The 27,797-nt window shown below is 38.2% G+C and overlaps 1 protein-coding gene across 1 annotated transcript in view; it reads right to left on the bottom strand.

Annotated features, from left to right (window-relative positions):
- LOC124154118 (endoplasmic reticulum metallopeptidase 1-like) overlaps positions 1-26,473 on the bottom strand; it is a 29,089-nt gene extending 2,616 nt beyond the window's left edge. The window contains exons 1-16 of the mRNA XM_046527649.1: positions 26,438-26,473; positions 26,197-26,350; positions 22,740-22,958; positions 22,082-22,255; positions 20,645-20,825; positions 19,425-19,555; positions 17,447-17,578; positions 15,302-15,422; positions 13,509-13,835; positions 11,939-12,174; positions 10,989-11,169; positions 8,014-8,198; positions 6,948-7,103; positions 5,206-5,402; positions 4,998-5,116; positions 1,240-1,421 (exon numbers count right to left, since the gene is read on the bottom strand). Coding sequence (XP_046383605.1) covers positions 1,240-1,421; positions 4,998-5,116; positions 5,206-5,402; positions 6,948-7,103; positions 8,014-8,198; positions 10,989-11,169; positions 11,939-12,174; positions 13,509-13,835; positions 15,302-15,422; positions 17,447-17,578; positions 19,425-19,555; positions 20,645-20,825; positions 22,082-22,255; positions 22,740-22,958; positions 26,197-26,217 — 2,562 coding nt within the window. The 5' untranslated portion in view covers positions 26,218-26,350; positions 26,438-26,473. The remainder of the gene's footprint in view (positions 1-1,239; positions 1,422-4,997; positions 5,117-5,205; positions 5,403-6,947; positions 7,104-8,013; positions 8,199-10,988; positions 11,170-11,938; positions 12,175-13,508; positions 13,836-15,301; positions 15,423-17,446; positions 17,579-19,424; positions 19,556-20,644; positions 20,826-22,081; positions 22,256-22,739; positions 22,959-26,196; positions 26,351-26,437) is intronic.
- Positions 26,474-27,797: the final 1,324 nt, after the last annotated feature.

The following is a 27,797-nucleotide window of genomic DNA, read 5'->3' as shown; positions in this document are numbered from 1 at the left end:
CCAACAAAATGGAGACATGTGAGCAACTTAATTTCCGGACTGCTTTCACCTGGTTTGCTATTGGAAAGCGATAAAAATTTCCTACGCTCAATCATTGTGTTTTTGCCCCAGTCCATCACCAACAAAGAGTTAAAATGTCTAGGAAATAATATTGAACTTTGAGTTTTAGTGAACAATGCCGTTTTATTCCGTGTTTGATGGCACAAGTGGTGCCATCTTTTTTCAACTTATACTAAATTAATTATTACATATTATTATTATTGGTGGGTCGATTCAGTTCCTCGATTCTTCAATTCTATGCCAAGAATCGGAATCGAAAATGAGTATGTATTTACCAACGTCAAAAATCGATTCCGATTGCAATAGTACTTCAAACCACACATTTATACACGATCGAGCTTCCAAGTGTCATTTGAATTAATATATATGTACATAATCCTAACAACAAAACACATTCGAATTTGTAAGGGAGTCTTAAATCATATGACATTATTGACAATGATAAGATATTTTCAATGACAGATATGTTAATACATATTAAAGGGGCTACTTTAATTTAAATTTAATCATGAGTTTTAATCTTCTTATGTAATGCAAAAGTATGAGGTAACACCACTTTTCAGGCATTTTCTGTTCTAAGAATTAGCAACTTTGATTCAATTACATAGTGTTGCTTTTTTAAACTGACTCTATCGCAGAGTAATATTTTTTACATGGTTGTCTTTTTGACAAGAATTAAGTGACCTTTTTGTTGGAGCCTACGGCATCAGAATCGACGGAATCGGTTTTGGTAGAATTAGAATCGAAATTTCACAACCGGGATCGGAATTGCTAATATGTATTTTTGAATTAACCCATCACTAATTATGTATCATAATTAACTACACCCACACTTAAGGGTTTGTTTATTTTCTCTGTTCAAGTTTGTTCACAGTTGATTATAACGAAGTGAGATAGTAAGGTGTGATTTTATTTTTTGGACTAAACAGCTGGAGTTAGTTCTCTTGCTCGTTCACTTCGTCCACTAGAATCCTTGGGATTGATGACATGTATAACTTTTAATACAAAGTTATATGAAACAAAGTACTTGTATGCAAGTTTAACCTCATGTAGAGGGTCAAACTTAAATTTCTATCAGAGCACAAGCAGTGCCTGTCATAGTTTTAGAGGAATAGTCCCTCAGATGGATGATGGAGGAGTATCGGAGTCCATTGTGTATGCAAATAATCTAGCTCTTACCTCCAAGTCTAGCCAAACGACAAAAGGACGACGATCTGACTTCAATCCTTGAGTATGGTAGATGTTATATATGGGTCGGTTCTTCTGCCAGAAATGGGAGGCATTGGGCACTGCACCAAAGGCCCAATCACGCACCTTGAATCCACTAGCAGGGCTCACAAAAATAGAAATGTGATCAGGACCTAAAAAATGTAAACAAGAGAGACAAGACTGAGTTAAACAAGTATGAGATAAACATCACTAATGGTGATAATCCTGGTGGAACTGCTGAGAAAGAATATTGGGGAAAATAAAATTCAACATTTCAAGTATTGTATCTCTCGTCCTGTTTAGCCCATAGGATATGTTCCATGGTGTCTTTAGGCTCATTCATTTGAGTTTAACAAGACCGATTTAACACTGGGAGCATAGGGATGCATCAAATTTATTGGACCCCACATATATTCCCAGTAAAAGCCTTGGAACGGTTACACCAACAATAGAAACATCCTTTTCTCCATTATGAAATTCTGAACTAACACACTTTCAAAATTCTCACGGAGAGGGCTGATATCTAGAAAAAACGTATGGTAATGTATACATTATTACTGGGGTCAGTGGCGTAGCCAGAAGGAAAATACTTGAAAAACAGGGTTGAGGGTTTGCAACTAATTTTAACACTTTTCATAATATAATAAATTTAATTTTTCAAATAAATCTTTTGTAAATTTATGATTTTTCAGTATTTGGTTTTCTTTTGTGATGCAAAGTAAGTGTGCTTTTAAACTTCCAGGGGAGGAGTCCGGACCCCTCCCTCCGCCACTGACTGGGGTTCATCACACATTGCCAAAGGTTTACCAGTGCAAATCAGCATTGGCAAAGAAAGGAAAATCTCTAAGAAAAATAAATTTATTAATTGAAATAAAAGGTAGTTACACTATACAACAATTCGATGTGTAGAATGTGTTGAAATAATTGTGTAAAAGTGCAACTACCTTTTATTTCAATAAGTTGAACTTCATTATATCACACCAGAATCAGTTGAGTTAACACTGATTTGTTTAAAAATGCAATGAAATACACAACTCAGCCACAGCTACATTTCATCCAGCGGTCTCCGTTGTGAAGGTCAGTCATCCCAGAAACGTATTATATGACCACAGTTTTTACATCTCAAACCGTGCTGCTTTCACAAAACTAATTTCCACCACCACTAACCTCAATTATTAAACTGCATTCTCCATTTAGCCATTAAGTTTAGGAGACAAGATTGATTAATTCACTTGCTTGGTTCACCAGAAGGAATGACAAGCAATGACGTTTTTCCTGCCACAGCAAAGAAATAGATTACAACGAATATGTTAACAAAAAATAAGGATGGGATGGTCTCATTTTTTTAGTAATTTTTGATCCTGGTTCGACTCATAGCATTCTAGATACTGGTTTTTAATCCAATTGTTCCCTTTCCTTGCTTAATCCTAAGGATCTATTTATGATTTTCATTTAGATAACATGAAAATTACCTGTAATATAAGGATAAATCAAATTATTTCATAAGAGATTTGTTTCATTATATTAATCTATTTTAAGAGATATGTTATTTTCAAGAAAAGTTTTCTATCTTTGAACTGTGAATTATATTTGGCTTCAATTATTTTTCAATTCAATTATTTCGGGCGGCAAATCCAGAGTAGGGCTAGGGGTTCCGTCCTTTCCTATAGCCTCTTTTTACACTAAATAAAGTGGTAATTTTGTTCATTTATTGAATACAGTAGACTCCCGATAATCCAGCTGTGGTTTATCCGGGTTGCGGATTATCTGAGCATGATTTTCACTCACGCTCAATTTTTTCTGCAATCTTGATAAAAAAATAAAATCGGACGCAAAATCATCGGAATTACGACATTGATGCTAGGATACACCAGGCTTATTATTTCCGTTAGAATCCCCTTCGTAAAACGGAAGCGATCGTGCGCTAGTTGCATTCATAGGAGCACTGTGCTCCTGTTTTCCGAGCCTTGCAGTGCACGACCTCGCTCCGTGATCACGGATACACATCCCGCAGAAGTTGCAACCTGGGCAACTTATGCGAGATGCAACTACATGGTGTGGTGCCTGACAGTGTAGTTTCCCACGTTGAGTAGTGGTTTTGACACATTTGTGCAAACCACTTTTCTGTATCTGTGATCACGCAGCCACGAGAGTGTGGTTTTCGATAGCATGTCGTACATGGATCAGTAGAAATACGAGCACAATTATGATATTGCCGGTAAAAGGATTGTGAACTGGCAAAGAGAGCTCTCATTGAGTCCGGGAAGCACTCTAAAATAACAGAATGACTGCATAAATAATAATAATGCATTTGCCGGCCTCGGTGGCGGTGGGGTAAAGTCCTCGCCTGCCAAACCGAGGGTCGTGGGTTCGACTCCCCCTGGGTAAGTTACCCTTATCCAGGGCATAGGTGTGCGTGAATGTCCTTCATTGTTTATTGTTCATTCCCCATTGTAAAGGCCGTAAATGTGCTATTTATGGGGTAATGGAAATAAATAAAAAAATCAAAAAATATATTGTTTGCTTTAGGTAAATTATGACCATTTCAAGACATTCAAGTGAAAGTTTGGGTTATCCATATTTTCCTATTATTCGTGCCGTCTCTCCTCATCATTAGCCCAGATAATAGGGAGTGTACTGTATACAGGGTGTTTCAGGAGGAATCTGCACTACTTCAGGAGGTGGTAGGGGAGACAATTTTAAGCATACATATTTTGTCCTATAAATATGGGGTCACACTCCACGGAAGCTCCGTGCTCATGTTATCCAAACATCACGGTGCACAATCGCTTTCAGTGATCACGGAACCTAGTTCCACAGCAGTTGCATACTGGGCAACTTGCACGAGACACAACAATGCAGCATGGTGCTAGAAAATTTAGTTCCAGACGTCGCACAGCAGTATCGAAGCATTCGTGCAAACCAATTTTCTGAGTCCGTGATCTCGCAGACACGGGTGCGCGGTTTTTGGAAACCAGGTATTGATGAAACAGTAGGTACATGAGTGCAACCACGTTACTGCCGCTAAAAAGATTGCGGTCGGGAAAATAAAGATCTCAATGACCCTGGAAAGCAATCTAAAATAACAGACAATATACATAAATAATAAATCAATTGTTTGGTTTACATGAATTAAGAAAATTACATGAATTTAAAGTGTAAGTTTGGATTATTCGTGTTATCCGATTATTCATGCCACCTCTCCCCATCATTAGCCCAGATAATCAGGGGTATGCTGAACATAAATAATTATGGTCAGCTTTTGTGTCCAGATGACTGCTAATTTTTGGGTTCTTCAGCCGCGTCTGTCGTTTATGGTTGACAACAGTTCCGGAAGCCATCCTGCTTCCGTCTTCAGGTCGAAGGTGAGAAGTTTTCATTTTTTGCCGTCTTATATTGCATTCACAGCAATTGAAATTCACAAAACTCAAAATATTAACAGGGACAACGGCTACCCAATCAGCAACGTTTGGAAGAGAGTTCTGACCAATCAGCGCACAGGGGGAGATCGGCCAGTACTATATAAGACGGCAAAAAATGAAAACTTCTCACCTTCGACCTGAAGACGGAAGCAGGATGGCTTCCGAAACTGTTGTCAACCATAAACGACAGACGCGGCTGGAGAACCCGAAAATTAGCAGTCATCGTGAACAACACCACGGAAACCTACGCACGAATTTTGTGTCCAGAGTTTAGAATATTTCATTTCAAAAGCTAGAGAAACTCACCTGTAACCCCAAAGGATATTCTTTTTAGTCCAGGGGCCACAAATCTGGACGATTTATCATGTACCTCGATAGGCTCGTGGATAACAGGCTCAGGGGCAGGTACAGTGTGGGTATCAGGTCTAGAAAATGAAAAGAGATCATTGTGAATGTGCAACAGTAAGAAATACTTCAATTTGCTTCAAAGAAAAACAGGAATGGATGCACTCACATCAGAGCAATCGTCCTGGAATAGTAAACAGGTGCACCACATAGGAGGATTTCTTCGCACTTCTGATCAGACATGATTTGGCATCCACTTTCCACTGCTTTTGGGAGAGAAAAATGAGCACCGTTGCGATCCATATCAAGCATCCAGAAGAAATTCTTCTGCTCTTTGACTGGGTATTCCCGAACACTCTTTGTATGCTGAAAGAAATTAAAATCCATAGTTATGTGCACCACTATCATAACAATGTTCATTTGAATGAAAAATTTCCAAATTCCTTATTTTCCCTGATTTCCAGTCCAATTTTATATTAAATTTCGCTGACTTTTTATCAATGGCAAAGTGGTCACATACAGGGATTAAGGAATTGAACCAACTTAAAGAGCAAACCTTTATGTATGACCCCCCAGGTGAAATGGGAGCACTGATGAAGTGTTGCGGGAGTGTCAGACGAAGTGTTCGGGAAGTAGTGGTCAAGTGTCGTGGAAGCGTTTAGTCGCCGCGGAAGTGTCTGGGAAGCAGATTATGGCCTGCTGGGAGCGTCTTCGGAAGAGTTTTGGAAGCATTAGGGGAGTGTCCACTCCGGACCATCTGAAATATGTAGCTGCCACATGTAGAAAAAGATTTCCACGCAGAAAAATAAAATTTCTATTGGTAATCATGGAAATAATGATGAACAGCAAGCAGCTTTTGTAAAATGAAAGGTAGAAATAATTTATGAAAAGAATGCTGCATCCAAGAATCGAACCTAAGACCTCCGAGTAGGAGTTGGACATGGTAACCAACGGTCTACCACTCTTAGATGGTGATTGGGTAATTCTAAGGGCCTATAGCAGCCGCGACCCTTGCTGGCAGCGTTGGGGCTCTGGAAATCTACGGCGGCATGTCCATAAATTGCACTGTTTAAAGTCGTAAAGCGGCCTAAACTAGCTGTTCTTAGTGTACTACCGTTACAACATTTAAAATGCTCTCACAACACTCAACCGCTCCTTCCACTCCTGCAACACTTCATCGACGCTCCCGTTTTGCCTGGGTTGTTTGTGAATTCTCTCAAATGCAACTTCAACTGTCTTTTGCCCATTCCATCATACTTTATAAATTACAAATTAGCAATCCTTTGAGGAAATCCAATGGCCAAAATAGGCCCATCCTATTCACGAAAGTGCGAGGGAAGTGTTCAGAAACGAGTAAAGAAACTGGGGAGATTTTGGAGAGTGTTTGGTTCACTCCAACGGGAATGTTTGGGGAGCAAAACACGAGCGTACGGGGAACGTTTCAACTCGGGAGTGGCTAGGAAGCATCAGGGAAGCCGAAGTGTCGAGAGACGGGGAGTGTTCAGGGAATGTCTGGTAAGCGAAGGGTCGACAGTCAGGGAGTGCTCGGGATGTGTTCGGGGAGCTGCCGGGGAACGTCAACATACCATTAAACGCTCCCAGCACACTCCCGCAACACTCCCAGCACACTCCCCCGAACGCTTCCGTTTCAACTGGGCCAACCATTGTCAACAGATTTAATTAGAATCACGGACTATTTGTGCTGTGTATTCAAATTTCGAATAATTGATAACTTTGTGTCATCGAATATCGAATTCCCTGAGAAATAAGCTCATTATTTGAGGTATTCAGTAGGTGGACTATTCGAAAGTCCCACCCCCATAATGTATATTGATCAGGTTTTGCTCATGAGTTAGGTAGACATATATGCAGGCTTATTGGGCTTCTTTTAAGTAAATTCAACATACTTACCAAAACTACAACTCGTTGTGGAGTAGGCTCAGTTGGGCTGCTTCCGTATGGAAAACCTAATGGAGTAACAATGGCGGCCAACATTGTAACACAATGAAGACCAAGAAGGACACCCAGAATGATCTTGGGAGAAGATGCCTTGTGGATCAATGGAAACTGTAAAAGAAGAATAAAATAAGACAATATGCATTAACACTTGGGCTGAGGTAGAGCTAAACAATGTTCTCATGTAGTCAAATACCATCCCTGAAAAGAGCAATGAGCCATCGTTGAGTTGAAGCCTGTTGTGCATAACGTTAGGACATAGCTTTTCCTAGATTATGAAATTCAAAATTAACTGGCTATAAAAGCATTTAAGTCTTTCCAAGGGTTGTTACAACATTTCCAAATTGGAATACCCTGACAAAAATCTTTACTTCTCTTGACTTAATTACATATTTCTTTTGCTCACCTAAAAACACTTTTGATGAGCAAGAGTCAATAGGATAAAATATTATAATAGAAATATGTTTGAATTCTCTTTTATACACCGTATTCTTCCGAACATAGTCCCCCTCTGTATACAGTCCCCCCCCTAATTTTGAGGCTTGAGTTTCGGGAAAAAATTTTAAAATTGGGTTTGAATATAGTACCCCCCTTAACTTTTATCATAGGCATTTTAGGAAAAAAAGGGGAGATTATATTCAGACATATACGGTACATATGTATATGCCTTTCTCACAATAAACACAGAAAGATAGCAATTCTTAGACTTAATTTCAGACAAATATGTTAAAAAAATCAAAGCCCTCGCCCTGCCATCACTAAAGTAAATCTTTTGATTTGAATGTCAGGGCATAAAGATTCCCAAACTTTTCTCTGACCCATTTCAAATTCCCTAACTGAACCTCATAAAGATTTGTTTTGGCTCCAATGAATTAAGTATAACATCTCCTGCACACATATCACTAAACACAAAATTCAATTCATATGATACATTTCAGGAACCCATCTCTTGTGTTAAGTGATAGTTACCTGTAAATCAAGCAGTTGGAATAAAAGATGTGTGCATATTCAATGCTCTTACCACATGTGAAAAAGCCAAGATGCACATCAGAAATGCCATTGTGCCTATGAGGAGATCAGGATTTGTCTTGGCTCCAATCCTTCCAGAGATAGGCACAAAGAGAGTGAAGAACATGTGGCCAAAGTAGAGCATGATAGAGGTAGGCACTAGGCTGAACGCTTGGCGTGAGATCAACCATGTTTTCACTGTATTGAAGCAAGAGAAAAAAAATCAAGCAATATTTCACATAATATGAGCATTAACAATGCTATTGGTAATTCAAATAGAAAGATTTCCACTGATTTACGAAACAAAACATAAAGTAATCAAATAAGCTATCACATAATGCAACACGCTTAATTCTATGACAATTTACAGAATGTTAAAAAAGCTCTCAGTAGGGTGCAAAATATCCAAAGGAACTTTGATACATATTTTGATCTCTGTTGGAGCCATAATTCCAATAATTTGATTCATTTATCTACTATTGGTGAAGGCTGGTACAGTGTTGATGCAGGTAACTGACAGGCACTGATTCGCAATCAGGTATTAGCTATGGATTTCTATTAAAATGGGATTTTTAATTATTCCTGGGAATAGGACGGGGTATTTCAAGAAAGGGTCCAATAGAGACAGACCTAGTGGTGCCCTAACTATGCTGACTAGCCGCATGATATTCTTTGACTGACATGGAAAAAAAACTCTGCATAAACTAGTCAAGGGTGCTTTTATACACCATTATTTTCCCATCCTAGTTCCATTCTTACCTCCTCTAACTGACTAGAGGTTCCTATGGACACTCAAATTTAGAAGTAAAACATAGAAATGGAGAGTAGGCCATTTCCACAATAACATTTTGTTCCTGTCCAACAATACTATAGACTTACTGCTTTCCAAGAATTAGAGTTTATCTCAATTACCTCCACCCATCCTTTTCAATGCCCAGCCTCACCATTGCACCTGCCTTTATATTGTGAACACCAATACCTTATATAATGAAAAGTAAAGGAAACTTTGTAATTCCACACAAATATGTACCAATTTAATGTACAACCTAGGTTTTGATGTGGCATCGTCATCATCTGGTACAGGTTCACAGAAGGCAGAGAATAAATAGTCACACACAAAATGATTTTAAAAAATTTCAAAAACACGACCATCTGAGGAGAAGGTTAAGGGGTGGAATTCCCAGGAGGAGAGTTTGGCCAAAGAGGAGGGGAAAGGGTGTAAGAGCATGGAGAGGATTTGGGATTTCCATACTTACCTATGTCGTGATGTGCGCCAACAACATGGCCAAAACCCGCGCAAAGGAATTTAAATCTCCCGGCACGAAGAGCGACCACGTGGACCCTCCCCCTAACTCCCCTTGCGTCACCGTCCACCCCCCACGCCAAGGAGAAGGGGCGGACGGGTTGACGTCACCGGGCCACGTAGCCGGGAAGCCCGAATCTCCCCTCACTTCTCCTCACTCCCCTTTCCACCCACGCCAACGACGCAGGGACTTTCTCTTTTCCCCTACCCTGGGCCCCAAGACGAACGCTCATTGGCTAGCAGCAGGGCCCAGCCTGGAATATAAGGGGGGCCCCAGGGCCCGAAAAGACAGAACGGAGGAGGGAGAGCAAGGAGACGGATCGAAGTGCGAGCAGCCTCGAGTCATCACCTTCAACTGCTACGAGGGTGGAGCGAGCACATCCTCACCCCGACGCTTTTTACTCGCGCTTTTTGCGAAGCGGCACAACTCTCCACGGTGCAGCCGAACCCGAAGCCGAATGCCGAGACGACCCCGCCTCGCCCGGAACGCCGCCAGAGCCCACCAGCGGCAGGAGGAAGCAGCACGCCGACCACCGGACCAACCTGGAGTTTCCTGCTCGCCGCCGCCACCAGCACCAGTGACCAGAAGGCCAACGCAGTCCCCCAGTGTCGAGGACTACCAACAGTGGGCAGCAGAAGCAGCCGCCCACCCCTGGCCGCTCCTGAGCCCGCTGCCGCCGCCGCCGCCGCCCTACGCCTGGTACCAACTCGAGTCGCTCCTGAGCCCGCTGCCGCCGACGCCGCCACCATACGGACTGCGACCACTCGACTCGCCGCTCACCCCTTACGCCACGGTGACCAGACTACCCCGGAGGATCAGCGACCCGAGGGTGGTGAGGATGTTGTTTGGGCCCTCGCCTCAGAAGCAGCCAACCAGGAGACCAACGCAGAAGACTGACTAGGCCTGCAGCCCGCGGCCGGACGCCCTTCAGGCGATTTTGTGTGATTTGTTTGACAACGCCTGCTCCCTACGCGGAGCAAGGCCCCATGTTCCAACCAGACGACCAATAAACCTGGGTCAACTAAAATTTGTAGTTGTGTGTATATTTTTCCTGCTTGTCCTTCTCCCAGACTACTCATGAGGACCCGCTCCCAGCCAGGACCCCTCAACGACTCAGCAGCGGAGGAGACGACAGTCGTACATTAAATATTTATGCCGAATTACAAAGTTTTCTTTACTTTTCATCATGTTAAACAGATTCCATAAAGTCACACCTGAAACAACTAATTATACCAATACCTTATTTTGCAATCACAATGAATATTCAATTATTTTTTCACTATTACACATTAAAACAAACTCATGCATTATATCTGTAACAGATGATAGGCCACACAAGAAGAGTATTTAGTAATATTGAATACTGAAAGTAATGAAAAAGTACGACACATTAGGAATGTTGCTAGTAATGGAAATGAAAACTATGGGAATGGCAAATGCTCAAAGTTGGGCAGCATGATTTTAGGCACAAAAAAGGGGAACTTTTTTTGGGGAAAAAATGAAGTACAAGAAGCACTGCAGAGTGAGGGAATTTTTCAACTTTGTAAACCAACCAAGAAATAAATCCTATGCTTCTTGGCACACTGAAATTGGTTGAATCATTTAGATGAAAAAGATTCTCAAACTCGGGTGTCTTGTTTTTTTTTTGGAGGACAGTAAGCTACTGAAGTCAACTAGAAATTACCTGGAACATAAGTGATTCTGGAATACATGGAAACGAGCAGGTGAGCAATGGTTGGAAAGAGTGTCATGAGAGTGAACAGAAAACTGGATCGTATTCCAGCTACAGTGGAACCAAAAAGCACCACAGTCCACAGCAGCTGAACCGCTAAACTATCCACATAAACTTTCTCCCAAGGGTCCCCCTGTAGAAAAAATACACAACTTGTAAGAGGGATACTAAAACAACATTATAACAAGTTAGGTACTAGGCATGTGGGAACACAAAATTCTCAACTTGAATCAGCCACACAACCATAACAACTTCAGTTTAAGGTCAAGTTTGAATAAATAGCATAGATAGTAAAAAAGGAAAATAACTGCATAAGAAATTAAGACATTAAGAAGACCTACTATTTCTTTTAATATTTTTATTAGTCTAACCTATCTATTGCCACAGTTAACCAAATATTTTTAATTAACCATACGGGTATTTTGAATGGAATTGAGAATTTATTTTCAGAAAAAAATTGGATAGATTGCCTGTTGTATTATGAAAAAAGTCACATACATACATGCTTCCTCAATGGTATGTATTAAGTTTATTTATGCAAATGGGTACAACTAAGAATATTAAGATAAAAATTTAAGGGAGTGATTCTGGTAAGTGGTGTAACATCAAATGGGCTCATTTACTCAGGACCAAAAATTCATTTGCATTCATTAATTAGAGAGAAAGGTAGTAAAATACATTATGAATGACAAATGATGATTCATCTACTCACTCTTAAACCAAAGGTAAAAATATTTAAAAGAGTTACAAGGTGCATTTTGCTGAACAAACAAGTCTAGAAAAAGTCAAAAGTTGCACAATTTTTTAACTGCAACAGGGTAGCAAGAGGAATGTAAAGAATACAAAAATAAGGCGACATTAAAAAAATATATATTGATCTAACTGGATAGAAGGGGACTTGCCTTCTGTTTAGGATCGGATGAAGAATCTGTTGACGATATCACGTATGGCAACAGGCAACCAGCAATGGCTGGACAGTAGAAGAGAGGAAAGATGAGGGCTGGCCGGGAATACCAAGACAGGTGACAGCCAAGTGTGTCCAAGATGAAAGCAGTGCCAATGCAAAAGAGGAGTCCAACAAACCAGCCAGCAAACACTACGGCACTGCAAAGAATGATCCTGGAACCCTTCTCACTCCCTGCATTATGATAAGATGATTGTACATTAACTGCTGTGCATTGAAAATGATATAGAAGCAAAACAAAAACTATGTAATTTCCAAGGGGTTATGAGCACTCGTAAAAATGGTCTTCTACTGTCATTTGTCCAACAATAGTATCTAATTAATGATGTATAATGGGTGTATAAAAATGATGAGTAAAATAATTTTTCCCTCATTTAAAAGAACTCAAGACTTCATTATCTAATCTTACGTTAAAATTATCAAATAGTGAGGACAGTTATGCAGTTCTCTCCTCTCACTAAATTCAGCGATGATTTTGATGACTGTGACAAACTATAAACTTGGAAATTGTATTTGACACATATCAAAGTTTGACTTATTTCACTATGTTCTTTATAATTTATTACAATGCATGTGAAAAACTTACAACAAGATAATAGATACAATTTCTGGCTTGACAGATATTGACTTGTAATTGATGAAAATACTTTAATAATAAAAAGTATAAAACGCAAAAATTTCAAAAGAACAGACACCAGAAAAGTGGTAGTCTTCAATCAAAATTGATAAGGATTGATTGTTGTCATATTTTTTTGATTATTTGCAATACAATTTACATTCTCTTCTCAAATATCATTTTGAATGTTATGAATTACTGACAAAATGACATTCCCGTTTACTTTCACTAAATTAATATATTCAATAATTTAGCTAATCAATATTTGTGGATGCATGTTAAAAATGAGAAAAATGGAGAAAATTCAAATAAATATATGATTAAATAACCTTCACCATCCCTGCATATCAACATTCTGCAATCTTAAAGTAGTAGACTACGGATATGGTATGGTATGTATTTGGAGGAGGCGACCGACAGCTTAGGTCATTTGCGTCATGAGGGAAGGGAAGGTAAGGTTGGGTGGAGAGAAACCCGGCATCAGCATTAGCCTGCTTTTAATGAGAGTCACCAAGGGGACCACGGACTAACGTCCCATCCGACGGACAGAGTGCTGCACTCTGTCCGTCTGGGTGGGTAGCATTGGCGGTAATATTACTACGCAACTTATAGTTTTAGTAACTTAAAACACATGACTCCGATTGAGATAGACAGTCAATAGAGATCATTGAGTTTAGAGCTAAAATACCAGTTTGAGCCAAGATTTTAATTACATTCCTTTTACTTTCATAACACTTTAACATCAATAATATCATTTATGTACCATAAAATCATCCTACTTTGGTTGTAAAAGAAAGGATATTTAATCATTAGATGTGACATGACCATGACAACATATATAATGAGCCCACAACATTTAGACAGCAAGTTCATACAATTACTGCATACTCACTGCTGGAAGGGCCTCCAAAGCTCTTGCTAAATATGACGACCAGTGAGAGTACCACGGTAACAATGTTCAGGAGTAACCCAACACCCTGAGAATACTCCACCATGAAGAGCCCCATCACGTCAAAGAAAATGGATTTCTTAGCCATTGACTCTGCAGAGAGCTTAGAGCTGTTCTGTGGAATGGTGAACTCAGGTGCAGACATGATGGTGGGGATGAGAGCCAAAAGGTTATCACCAGTGTGCTGCATAGACCCTAATGATGTTCTGCTGATGTCATCATATTTAGTGTGATAGACATAACCGTTTCTTGCATGTGCTAAATCCAAGCCTAGAATTAGAAAAATGATAGAACAAGATATGTAGAATGAAATGCTGAAAGCTGTAAGATCCCCATTTTTTGATAGGCTTGACATTCTAGTTTTGACAATTTATTTGTTATGGAATCAAAGCTGATTTTCATGTGCTATTTAAAATTTTGCCAATTTTTTTCCACTCACACACTACGTAACCAATTATGTAATTCAAAACCTTATTTATTAACTAAATATGTATGTATTTCAATAACATAACAGCATTTACATATGATTAAACTTATTGCTCATCTAGAAGTAATGCAGATTTAGCATTAAATGGAATTCACTTTATGATCAGACCTCCAGAATGGATCAATATCAGAAAGCAAGGTCTAATGTAAAGAAAAAAGCAATGAAAATGTATCCCTTGAAGGGACCCATTCCCCACCTCTTTAGCCACACTCCGTCCCTGCTCTCCTCAGGCTGTTGTGTTTTTGAATTTTAAAAAAATAATTTTGAGTGACTGTTTATTCTCTGCCTTCTACGCATCTGTACCAGACGATGAAGTGCCACATTAAAACCTAGGTCATACATTAACCCTCAAGCGGGCGTGCCTGATATTTTTACATGACCGGGCAATTGGTGTATGTACTTTGTCCACAATACATGCATATGATAAAGTTCAATTTTTGTTAAAATGTATCTTTATCTGAAATTAGTTCAAGCTTGTACATTTATTGGTGATACAGACATTAAGGTACACAGGTGGTACAGCTGGTACATGGCCGATTGCGTGGCATAATTTATACGCCACAGGTATTGGGTTTCTCTACCGATCTAAATATAATTTGCTACAATATTTCTAGTTTTGAAAACTTGCACTATAGAAAGTCAAATTACATTGTAAGAATACATGAGGTCATTCTAGACCAGAATGTATGCACAATGTTGAAATCCTTTGTTTTCAAAGATTGACTTACTTTATGCACCAGCACACCTGCTCAAGGGTTGATTAGGTATTTATATGGAATTACATAGTTTCCTTTCCTTTTCATGAGGATATATGTAATCTTTTTTCACCTTAAGGTATGTTTATCTAACATACTACAGGGGATCATAAAAGAATCAATTCTCAACATACGGCTTCATTTATTTTCACTCCAAGATCTTTGCCAAACATACACAGAAGCAAAACCTTGAAACTGCTGAAGGGAAATGAAACTGTCGTTAGGCAAAGAGTAGATACGATAAATGGGATTCAATATATTACCCTTCATCATAAAAGATTTTTTTCCTGGTCGTTTAGCAGTACTACTGAGATTTTTTGAATTTCCAGCCACTAATATATAAGCCAAATCTCATGACGTTCTCATAATGGCCTGATGCAGTAAAAAATGATACCCATTCAGAAAGTAAGCCATTAATAATCCTTCGTAAGTGGTCTACTATTGCTTTGGGACTGCATTAAATAAAGAATTAATAAATATTGATTAATAATTACCTGGAACATTTCCGAAATCTCGAAACACTCTGAAGTCAGTGTCAGAGGGTATCAGGCCACTCTGAAAAATTTCCTCCCCAACAACATTTGCAAACGGGTGTGGAACAGATTTAGCATAAGCCTGAATAAAATAAAAAGTATGAATAACAAAACAAAACAATAAAGGCACAAGACAATTTAAAACTAAATTAAGGACTACTACCTGCCATTGGACTACAACCTGTGCAATTAATGCATGCATTAAGTAACACAGCACATACCTATATTGTGATCTGTACTGCAAAATATCGTTTTGTAGGTCTAGGGTTAATTTACGACCAGGGTTGATTGATTCACTTTGATTTAAATCATGATTTAAATCAAAGTGATTTAAATCACTTGATTTTTATTTTTAAAAATCAGGTGATTTAAATCATGTGACCTATATGCTTGATTTTTAACCCTTTTGCTGCTTCAATAGATTTTTCATCGGTTCCATTATTTTGCCTATTATCCAGAAAAAAATGAATTGAATCATTCATTTGACGTCGCTGAATGTCGCCGCACGAATGGACGTAGTTCCGCTAGAATTTCGAGCAGATGACAGCACCTACGACCGAAGGGAGGGTTTTTCGAAAACGTAGATATTTACCCGCATGTCGTGTTGAAAGGAAAAGTTTTTTGAAAGTCGTGGAATATCCCCGCATGTCGCAGGCAATAACCATTATGTTTTTTGCGGGTATTCCCGCTTGTAGCAGCGAAAGGGTTAAAGAGTCAAGAAAAGGAAGCTGTAAGTGCATAATTTTGATTTTTATTTCTTAATTAATACAATGAATCGACAGTTATCAGCACAATGGTGGCTCTTAATTAGAAATGATACTGTAGGAATGCATATAACATGAAAAAAAAAAAAAATTGCTTTGGTTAGAATACTAGTGTATCCGTTGAAAAAAAATTGTTTTCTGTTTTAACTTCTAAGCGTAGGCACCATACAAAGTTGCAATTACAGAATTGTTCTAAACTTCATATGCTTTAGAACCGCAGAATATAGTACATTTGATACTTCCAAAGGCAATTTTATATTATGCTGGTGTAATTTTTAATTTCATACCATTGGCATTTCCATTGTTCTCTCCCCTGATTGACTAAATGTTGTATTAAGTTTAGAGTATGTTGCCTCTTATTGTTTCTGCAAACGATCATTCTCCAATATGCTGCCCAAATAGTTAGTTTAGCAAATAACTGAATTTTTGATGAATGGAGAATCATAAAAATCTCATTTAAATCAATAAAATCCGATTTAAATCAATAAAATCCGGTTTAAATCAAAAAAATCAACAAAAATGATTTTTTTGAAAAAATCATGATTTTTATCAACCCTGTTTACGACCCTATAGTTGTTGGGCATACTGGGAATCATTGATATGTAGTGCGCAGAAGAGGGAAACCTTGGAAGCTACAGGATGATAGATAAGGCCGGCACTTATTTTTTCAAAATGGTCCGATTTAAAAATTCACAGTCTTAAAATGTGCGAAATGGTGAGATATAAATTATGAAAAAGTTTCAGGTTCGCGTGATGTCGGATAGCCGTGCCTGAGGCACCTAAACGTGTCTTTAGGGCCTTAATGCAGTTATTTTGAATGTTGAGTTTTTCCACCCGGATGAAACATTTTCTAAGGTAAACATGATATTTTAAAGCCCCTTGAACAAAAATTTCAGCCATTTAGACGTATCTCGATTCCTTCATGCTGAATTTCTGCCTCAAACGTTCCATCAGCCAAATGACTTACACATTGAAGATCATATCAAAATTCATACTCAGAAGAAAAAAATGTTAAGCAGAGGTTTTCTGGATGAAAACCAGTTGGGTTAATTTGGTCAAAGAAAAACAAAGGCAACAGGGAAAAAATATGAGCTGCTTGAGGAGAGGGGAATGGAGAAGATAAAACCTATATTCATCATGTTTGTGGACTAAGGAAAGGCTTTCAATTATGTAGACTGGAATCCAATGCTTGTAATCCTGAAACACATTGGAGTATTTTATAATGTCCGGAGAATTCTGTACCCAAAATTTATACACATAAAAACCAAGAAGTGATTAAATCTGGACCAAGCTTACTCTTTCCCCCCAGTTACTGCATCCATGCTTACACAATGTAACTCACCCCCACGAGCCACGAATTTCCAGGCCCAGCTTGAAACAGAACCTCCTTCCCTCCCGCACCAGCTGCCTCCAGGTTGATGAATGCTCGGACTTCCTTGGCCCATTCATGTTGGGTTATAAATGCATGGGACGCCTAAAATGAGTGGCAAAGGAAAAATTGAAGCATTAGACCTGAGAGTGATTGTGGCAAGCAAAATAAGATGAATCCACTACACCCATTCAAACCAGGCAAACCAACACGATCAAACACCCTAACCATGCTTATTAGGCCCAGCTCCACAAATATCCCAACAAATCAAACACATTACCTGAGCTCATGAGAAGTGATCAACAAGCTGTTGATAATAAGCTGACGATTATCAGCCTGGACCAAGTTGAATATGTATGTACATAATATTCAGTAGATTTCAGTAAGATGTGTTACCAGATGATGCTATCTAGTAGTGTGACCAGACCCCTCAATAACTACCCAAGGTGAAATGGTACATGCTGTGCATTGAGTGCGGGCCACAAGCTAGCCAGCACTTGCAAACCAGAAATTAAGATGCCAAAATAGCAGGGTTCGAGAGGTTAGAGATTCAATGATATGGAAGGAATGACAGAAAAACCACAGGTCAACAGCTTGGTGCTTTAAATAGGGTAGTTTCCTTCATCAAAGAAAACGAAAGGCATTGATTGCGATTCGTTACCCACCATTACTGTATTCATAAATCATAATATACAAATTATTTCGTTTTAGAAATACCGGTTTAGACGAATGGCAATGGTCCATTTTTATCCTCATTTGAAAAGGGCCAGATTGGCGCCCATGCGATGCCACTCAACGTGACGTCACAGGGACCTAGTTTCTATACGAGAAGATAGGAGTTATACATCGTCTGAGGTTACCAATGCATGCATGAGGCGCAGAGCTCAGGGAAACATGTCTTAATAATCACTTGTTAAAACTGGCTAAGGTCAGAAAGTTTTCTTCATTTGATAAGGTATTAATAATCCTTATTTAAGCCAAGCGCTACCAGCCAGCAGGGTACTCAGCTACCCGCTAGCAGCCTGCGTCGTATCAGCGCTCAACTCGCCTCAAGGTCACCTCACAGGGCGGCAGCGGGAACCAGAAATACGTCACACGGAGAGATTTCCTGGCAATCATACTCACGCGTAGCGTTTTCGCGCGCTTGAAAATTTTCACTTTTCATTTAATCGCGAAAAATAGATATCGTCCTTTAAAAATCTAAAAGCTTGAAATACGTACTCCAGGAGTAATAATCTTTCGATTTAGACAATAAAAAATTATAGGAAACCACCCTATTGGCAAGGGTGCAGTGAGTTATAACCATAATTTTGATCTCTTTCAAAGCATTAACCCAATAACATGAAATATCACATTGAAAATGTACAAGACAGAGTGCTTTGTACTGAAAATATTGAGAAGAGTGCAATACCTATGCAATAGAAGAGTTAAAACAATTCTTACACCTGTTTCTTACCAAATTCTAAGTATGTAGTAGACTGGTTTAATATCAAATTATTATCTTTTCATAGGGAAATTCACCGCATCTTTATGTAGGGAACCAAAATTCATTTACATAGTACTTTTCACAATGAATATTTATTGACATTGACCATGGTCTCGATACTTATAGGTACCATTATCAAGGTGACATGTAATGAGTTTCAAGACAATGGTTGCTGTTCATATATATTGTGTGAAACCTACACAGTGAATTTTATTTCCTTACATTGTGGTCCAGCAAAGTGAAGCTAGAAACCTAGCCCAGTGCACCTTTCTATGTCAAAGATGCAAGGCCTCAGCCAGTCAAAAGGGCAGCGGCTCTTTTTATCCATTGAATAATTATCTGTAAAGGCCTGGATGTCATTCATGGACTTTTCTCTGATTCTCCTGGCCTACTTTGAATCCCTGATTACCCTGACTAGTACATATTTCTGCTCTGTGAGGATGGCGAGATTGATATGTTATGCACCTGTAAAGGATTCTCCTCAGCACCATTGAAGAGGAATATGATGTTGTGAGGGAGAGATGGGGCTTGCGGCTCACTCAGAACTCGGAGAAGTTCCAACATGACAGCACAGTGGAATCCATCATCGCTAGCTCCTAGAAATAAAAAGATTATATTACTTCACATCACTATAAAGCGATAGGAAATGCAACATTTTAAAGACAGCTACATGACCAAAAACTTCCACGTATCCATTTCATTGTGTAACTCCATAGAGTAATAACGAGAAATGTTCGGGTAACTGATTCAAAAGGAAAAAAACCCTTAAAAAGCTTGGCCATTGCCAAATTTGAGAAGATTTTGTTAAAAATCATAGCACCAGTGCATAAGCTGCACTTCAGTGGTGAATATGAATTTTTTCTATGACAATAGGGTAGTTTCCTTCATCAGAGAAAACAAAAGGCATTGATTGCGATTCGTTAAACACCATTAGTATGTTCATAACATACAAATTATTTGGATTTAGAAATCCCAGCTTAGACGAATGTTAACGGTCAATTTTCACCTCACTTGAAAAAGGCCAGATTGACGTCCATGCGATTCCAATCCACGTGACGTCACAGGGACCTAGTTTCTATACGAGTAGATAGGAGTTTTACATCGTCTGAGATTACTAATGCATGCATGAGGCACAGAGCTCAGGGAAACGTCTTAATAATCACGTATTAAAAATACCTAAGCTCGGAAAGTTTCCTTCGTTTGATAGGGGAATAATAATCCTTAATTAAGCCAAGTGCTACCAGCTACCCGCTAGCAGCCTGCGTCGTATCAGCGCTCAATTCGCCTCAAGGTCACCTCACAAGGCAGCAGGGGGGACCAGAAATACGTCACAAGGACTTTTTCCCATCATTCCTACTTAGCCGTCCCATTTTTGCGCGCTTGAAAATTTTCACTTTATCGCGAAAAATAGATATCGTCATTTAAAAATCTGAGAGCATGAAATGCGTACTCCAGGAGTAATAATCATTCGATTCAAGCAATAAAAAAATTATAGGAAACCACCCTATTACAGTGAATAAAGCAAAACATTTTAATCTCGTAATGATGCATCCTGCAACAGAAACAAGGCCTTCAGCACTGAAACAACACTGTAGCAAAATCCTACAGCCTGAAAACATGTTTATTAGTTTTTTTGCAGCACTATCTATTGGCGCAATTCTATAACTGATATGTTGAAGTCTTACCTGGACTGGTTGGAACTGAATCATAGTGGCAGTTGATCAGGAGACTATCTGGAGAAGGCTCCTTGGATGCAAGCTTCACAACAATGTTTTGAACGCCTTCATAGCTATTTATCATTCCATGAGGTTTAAAATCCAGGAAATACCATCCCAAGGCTCTTTGTTTGCTAATGGTAACTCTGTCCTGAAATGGGAAGCATTGGAAATAAGCAAATGATATAGCAGATATGAAACCAATTACATACTGTGCGCCATTAATAATGTGCCATTCTCAGGTGACATTCATAATTTCTTGGACTTTTTTATGCAGCTAACTTCCAAATTTTGCTACTAATTAGAAAAGTGGCATAATCAGCAAATTATACAATTTGCACATTGTTTTTATAAATCATGGATGGCAAATCATTTATGTAAATTACGAATAGCATGGAGCCTACAATTGATCCTTCTGATTCTCCACTTTCTAATCACTCAGATCTACTAGTTAAAAAGGATTTCAACTAATTTAATGCAACACTTCTGATACCTAAATTTTGACATTTGCACAAAAGTGTGAAATGGTCAATCATGTCAAATGCTTATAAAAGTCCATAAAAATTCCAAGAACCTTATCATCACTATCCAACATATTGATTATGAAGTTGAAAGCACTATGAAGAGCTGCTTCAGACGATCGATCTACCCTTCCTGAAACCCCACTGACAGTCACCTGGGAAAAGCACAATTACCTCACAACTTATTAACATGATGTACATGGTGGTTGATTATGGCACTCATACATTCCAGACGTAATTTAGCAGGTACAGTATCTTTGCCATACATTAGTATCCATGCCATGGGTAGGATTCTTACTCAATTTCCGAAAGCATCAGAGAATTCAGTTTCCAAAGCAACAATATATAAACATGGAATGTGTGAGGTTTCCATCACCTGGTTTGGGTGCGAGTTTATAGGGTTACTAGCTACTGCAGGGGAAATAACAAGGAAGGCACCATTGATATCATTTGCCATTGCAAGTGGATTAGAAACTAATTTGTTTTTACAATCTTAAAGTTTTGTCAGATGACTACTATATTTTCTGCCAAGAGTATCATGAATTATATCCTTCATTTCTATAGTTTTTAGACACTAAGTTCAACCTTGAGTCATAAATTTAGGTGAGTCGACTTTTCATTCATGAGGTGCTCTGACAGGCAAAATTGCCTCTCATCACCAAGGTTACACGTATGCTTCGAGGGCAAATATAAGATTAGAGCTGCTAATGGTAGTTCTCTCATGGAGGATTATAAGGAAGAGAGGTCAGGTCCCCTCTGAAATGAGGATTGATGTACACACCACTGATATCAGTAATTAAAGTGTAAAATCCTTTATGAGTTTCTCAGTTCTTCAGAAACTTGCATTAACGGGTAATCAATATAAGGAAAATTTCTGACGTTATACCTTTTCCCTAGCGGCTAAAGCTGCTGTAGCCCAATTTATTTCTCTAACGAGAAAATCCACAGCCAGCACTTCATTTTCATGAGACCCAGCAACTTTGGGACCAATGCCACTAAGCAATTTTAAATGGCCCATTGCTCGTTCAGCTGAAAACACGGGAGTTTCCTTCTTGCCAACCTGAGAAAAAGAAATCAAACCAGGACATGCTGAATCCATCTCAGTGAGAAGGAGGAAAGGGAGAATTTCCCCAAAAATCAAGGGGATAGAATATTACTTTAACAACATCCGCCACTTTAGTAGTGGTTTTTCCAAAAAAGGTTTTCTTAAAGAATAGAAGACAATAATTATTGGTAAATAAAAGTGAAAAATTATAGCAATGGGCATCAAACTATTTTTACTAAATATAAGTCCGAATCAACCACTACCAGTATCTCTGAAAATTTGAATGACTACACATAAACTTTAATGTAATTTTATATCTCATTTAATTGGGTACAATAGAATGCATTAACATTGAAGGAATACTAATAATGATTCTTCATCCACCCTTTTAGATAGTTAACTTCACAACAAAAACTGCCCTTAAGAATGCAGGGGTCTTCTGTATGTTTCGTAATTGTATTGTTCTCAGAATTCGGCACATTGTCATAGTTCTACTTACCGCTTCAGCAATGGTAACTCCTTCAGGAAGACGGCTGTCAATGTGAAGAACAATAAAGTATAAAATGGACAAAGTGACAATTGGATATAGCAATGGAATAATCCATGGATTCACTTTGGATTTGTCACTCTTCTTTCTCCAAATATCTTCAGCTTTGCCAGAATAAATAACAGATGATTTATCCCCCGAGTCCCAGGTCCTGTGACGGACATTGTATCCCTAAAAGAAAGAAATGACGATGTACTCAAAATATGATAAATGAATAGTTTGATATAAGAAATCAATTTCAGAAACAACGAAGGATTAGGAAGGGACAAACAGAAGAGATAACTAGTCAGTGCCATGAAAGAGAAAGTCTTTGAAACTCATTAAAAGACTTTGAAGTTACTAGTCACAAAAGAATATGGAATAAGTGATTCTTTTTTGGGTGTGCCCGCAATTTTCAAAACTAATGTCATTGATGATGAAACAAGTCTAATCAACCACTCCAAATTCGTTCATTTATTGTGAACTGCATTAAGAATATAGATTTTGCCATCTTTACTTTTTTATTGAAAGCAAGTTACTTTGTCAGTCCATGAGTGAGCAAAGGAAAAAAGGGCTCATGTAATGGCCAGAAGTGATGACTCGGATAGTATTTTCCTAAGTTCTGTAGAAGAATATAAAATATTATCAAATAACTTTTCACAGAAGAAGAGTAATTATGTTATTAAAGAGTACCCATTGGAATTAAAAACTACCAAATGCACTTAAAATGCCACTGTTGAAAATAATACTTGTTAATCCTCCAGCTGCTTTAGCTAGAATGTAAGTTTTCCACTCCGTGCAGAAAAATTTGCCGAGGAGGCCAGAGGCTCTTTTATTCTGGGAGAGGCAGAGCAGGTAAAAGACTACTGTAATCCCATTCTGAACTTTTTTCCAAGGGACCACAGGGAGGACTTCACCCACTAAAGTTACACAGCACAGATAAGTTGAATGTTGGATAATTTGGTGACATTACTTCATGGGCCAAAATTTTCAAAAAAAATATAACATGAAATTTGATTGTAATTTCCTTTTAATTTGATGACAAACACGAAGTAAGATGATTGACGCATTGTTTAAAGCTCTTCTATGCATAAATTTTTTTGCATCAAATCTTCTGAGTGCTGTGGGAGGTGAGCTGATAATGGAAGGCTTAGCCAGGAATTTTGTTCAGGGGGGGTGTCAAAACCAGTGGAGTATGGGGTAAAATGTTTGGAAAACAGGGTAACAAGTAGAGAGTTGTAAACCAATTTAAACATTTTTCATAATTGAAAAAACTTAATTTTTCACAGAAATCTTTTCCAAATTCATGATTTTTAATTTAAACAAAAGGGCTAACATTTTTTTCAATGGTTTGATAATTTATTATTTGCAGACATACCCCTACTCCATGCTTAATTAATTTTTTCACATATCTTACTTCATAGCACATAGTTTGGTAGAGGGGTGGGTGGAAGGACCCCCTGCTCACTACGCCACTGATGTTAGAGCATGCTAGAGCCTCAAGGGAATGGAATATGATTGTAAACAGGCCAGGAAAGGACTAGTTTAGGAAAGAGAGAAGGGTTGCCCATTGTGCCATTTAAAGAAAAAAGAAAATCAAGAAATTAGAAGGAGCCAACCGACAGCTGAAGTCATTTGCACCATGAAGAAGGGGAGAGAAACCCTGCATCTTAACAAAAGGTGCAAAGGGGACCATGGTTTAACATCCCATCCAGTGGATACATGAAGAACTTACTTCCTCCACATAGCAATCAAGTAAGAATTGAGCAGCCTGTGACAAATCACTGAAAACCACTGAAATTAGAAGCTAGGCCGATAGAGAGTGAAGCCAAAGCACTTCAACTAACACACCAACCAGATTCCCATGAAACATTTAGACCATGAAGATAAGAAGGTCAAGGGAGAGCTGGTACAAAGATATGGTTGAATTTTCTCATTTGTGTTTCCAACTGTCAGTCATACACTTGTAAATGCACATTTACTGCAGGTTGTCAGGTTAATGTGAAAATTTTGACTGTGTCAAGTTATACCACAAAGGAAAATATACACCAAATGTCAAAGGCAAATGGTATTGATTACTGAAGGATGATCTAGTTAAGGATGACTCATCACCTTAAGAATATCTATGATAATAGGAGTCGTGCAACGTATAGGAGAGGACATACATATAGGCCAAGCAATTGATCTAGCATAGACAAAGGAATACTATGAGGAAGTATGGGCTGTTAAGGAAAATCTTCCAGCAAAAAAATTAAGAAAAAAGAGGAGGAGAAAAGCCAAAGAAAAGCAGAATTGGGAGACTGGATAAAGTAATCAGAGTAAGAGGATTGTTAGAAGAAAAGACAAGAGGGTTGGATGTTAGAAATCAAAAGACATCTAATGGTATAATGAACTGACCTCTTACGGTTTCTTTTTAAATGCTAATTATTTTCTTAATTCTATGAGTCCTAAAGAAGTATTTAACTCCTCAAATTTTATATGTGATGAGCTCACATTTCAAGAATTTTCAGTGAACAAATATATACATTTTCCAAAACCTTCTCCAGTAATTTCTGATATACCACGTAAAGGCAGCTGATACCCATACGGTAAATTACACAAAGTAGTCACTAAGCTATGTTCAAACAAAATTTGGCTGATGGATCCACAAAAAAATGTGGATTCATGACATGTGCCTAACCAGCTACATAACTCAAAAACATCCACAACTGAAGTTACATATCGATGCAATGAGTACTTTATGAAAAAATGCAATCAGCCGTTTAAATACTTGGGAAAGATAAAAAAAAACAAGGATGCTACCCAAAATCTGGTGTAGAACGATGACATGTGATATTTCTCATTATCGGTATGAATGAAAACATATTATTAATACTTAAGCATTAACACTAATAGGCTATCCTTCGGTATGTAAAATGAAACATGGCTTCAAATGAAATACGAAAGAGATGGAAAAGAAAAACCTATGGATAATTGTCAAGAGAGTAATTCTGTTTTCCAGCCAACTATAATGCTTCAAAGTGAAGACATTTTGATAAATATTAAAACTATCACTTAAAAAATAATTGTTTTGTTCGCATGATACAAAGACCGGCCAATAAACTAAAATAAAAATTTGAGGAAGATAACGAAAACGATGCCGACCACAGTTCTCGCGGTAGGTGGAAGCATATCATTCGCTAACAAACATTTTACACTCATTTACGGGAGCACTGAACAATTAAAATGAAATTCTACCTTTAAGTGACACAAAATTCATTTAAAACGTACAGTAATTCAAATTACTCAAGTAGTAATGATAAAATATGTAATTGTCACCTTGAAGGAAAAACTCGGCAGGGTTGATTAACACAGAAATCATGCTTCACAAAGTTTTGAAGACACTACATCCGAAATTACAATTTAAGCGTTAGTCAAAAACTTATCTCACCTCTCTGGTGTAGCCACTCATGGTTTCAGAATATATTTTTCCTTTTCACAACCTTTAAAACCATTACAGGGTGGATTTCATCCGTCGTTATTCTGATGATGTCATTCACCGCGCTTTCAAATCACAACAGTATAACTACACGCCAGCATCAAATCTGTAAGAATCAAGTCAGAACGAAGGTCAAGTAACTTATCACTAAGCTTATATCACCGATAACATGCATAACAGGCCAGCATTTTACACTGTTTACAAAAGCCGCAGTACATACGGATTACAGCTGTCAACTGTTTCCCGATAACAAGCGATACCGGGGTGGTTAATTTAAAGGCCTATTTACACGATACATGACACGCACGAGAGCATGAACGATTTCTGTGGCTCGGTATCGAACATGTACGAATGTATTAATCAAATTAGAACAGGTTATATTTCCTGTACATTTATTCGTACAAGTTAGGTGGTTACACAATGCATTTTGGCGTTCAAGTTCAAGACTTTCAATTTATAAAACTAAAAATTTATACTTTCGGGGTTACGTTAGGCAATTTGACATGTGATACTTTCAAGCGTATTTATTTCCTGATACAAAAAACTTGAAATATTAAACAGTTAATTTTATTAGTGCATTTAAAATTAATGTAAACACTATGGTTAGAATATGCATCCATTGATTACAAAATTTCATTCTTAAAGCTACTGCATTCCTCTCGAGTAGAAAGAAAGTTTGAGGGAATCAAAGCTAGCTTTATCAATATTTCATACGTGAGTACACGCCTCCTCATTTTTGATGTGCAGTGCCCACGATATAAGAAATATTATCGCATTAAATTAATATAAAAATTAGATAACTACTAACTCGCGAAAATGGAAAGAGATAATTTTTATCGCCTCACATATGCGCCAAACCTTTGATAACATGATATTTCTCATGAAAAGTTCACGTATACTAATAGAGCTAAAACTCCTGCCAACTATCTCAACACTAGCTTATTGGCAAAATAATATCGTGAAGTAATTCGTTCAATATTTAAATTCTCTCTCTCACTCCTTGATTCAACCCAAGGGCGTACCCAGGATCAAAACTAGCGGCGGGCAAGCCATAGTCGTTCAAGCTGTAACATTTCAGCATGGAAAAGGTGAATAATGAAACCAACATTTAAAAAAAATTATAACAGTGCTTCATTATGTTTTTAAAATTATTTGCTTGAAAAAGAAATATTATTATTATTATTTTAGTTAAGTACATGTCTTATATTATTGTAATTTTTCATGGGTATAAAGAATTTGTTGAAAACTTTCGTTTCAATCGAGTCATGAATTTCCTCAAAGAATTTTGCGATTTTTGCTTCTGAAGGGGGAGGGGGCTGCCCCCTTCTGCCCCTCGCTGGGTACGCCCATGATTCACCCGAAGGCTGGTTTGGTTAGAAAATGATAGAGGTAAATGCGGACTGGGGCATACGCGTGTGAACACTCTGTATAGGTTAGCAGTTTCTTTCTCTGGGCCAACTCGCACTTCGAGGATTGAAATTAAGAATAACCATGAATAAAGCTTCCTGTAGCTGTTTCATCCGTGGACCTGGCGCAAGCGATAGCTACCTTAG

This window comes from Ischnura elegans, chromosome 2, assembly GCF_921293095.1.
Source record: "Ischnura elegans chromosome 2, ioIscEleg1.1, whole genome shotgun sequence".
Classification (NCBI taxonomy): domain Eukaryota; kingdom Metazoa; phylum Arthropoda; class Insecta; order Odonata; family Coenagrionidae; genus Ischnura; species Ischnura elegans.
The sequence above is the reverse complement of the archived record's forward strand: the minus strand, read 5'-3'. Positions and strand labels throughout refer to the sequence as shown.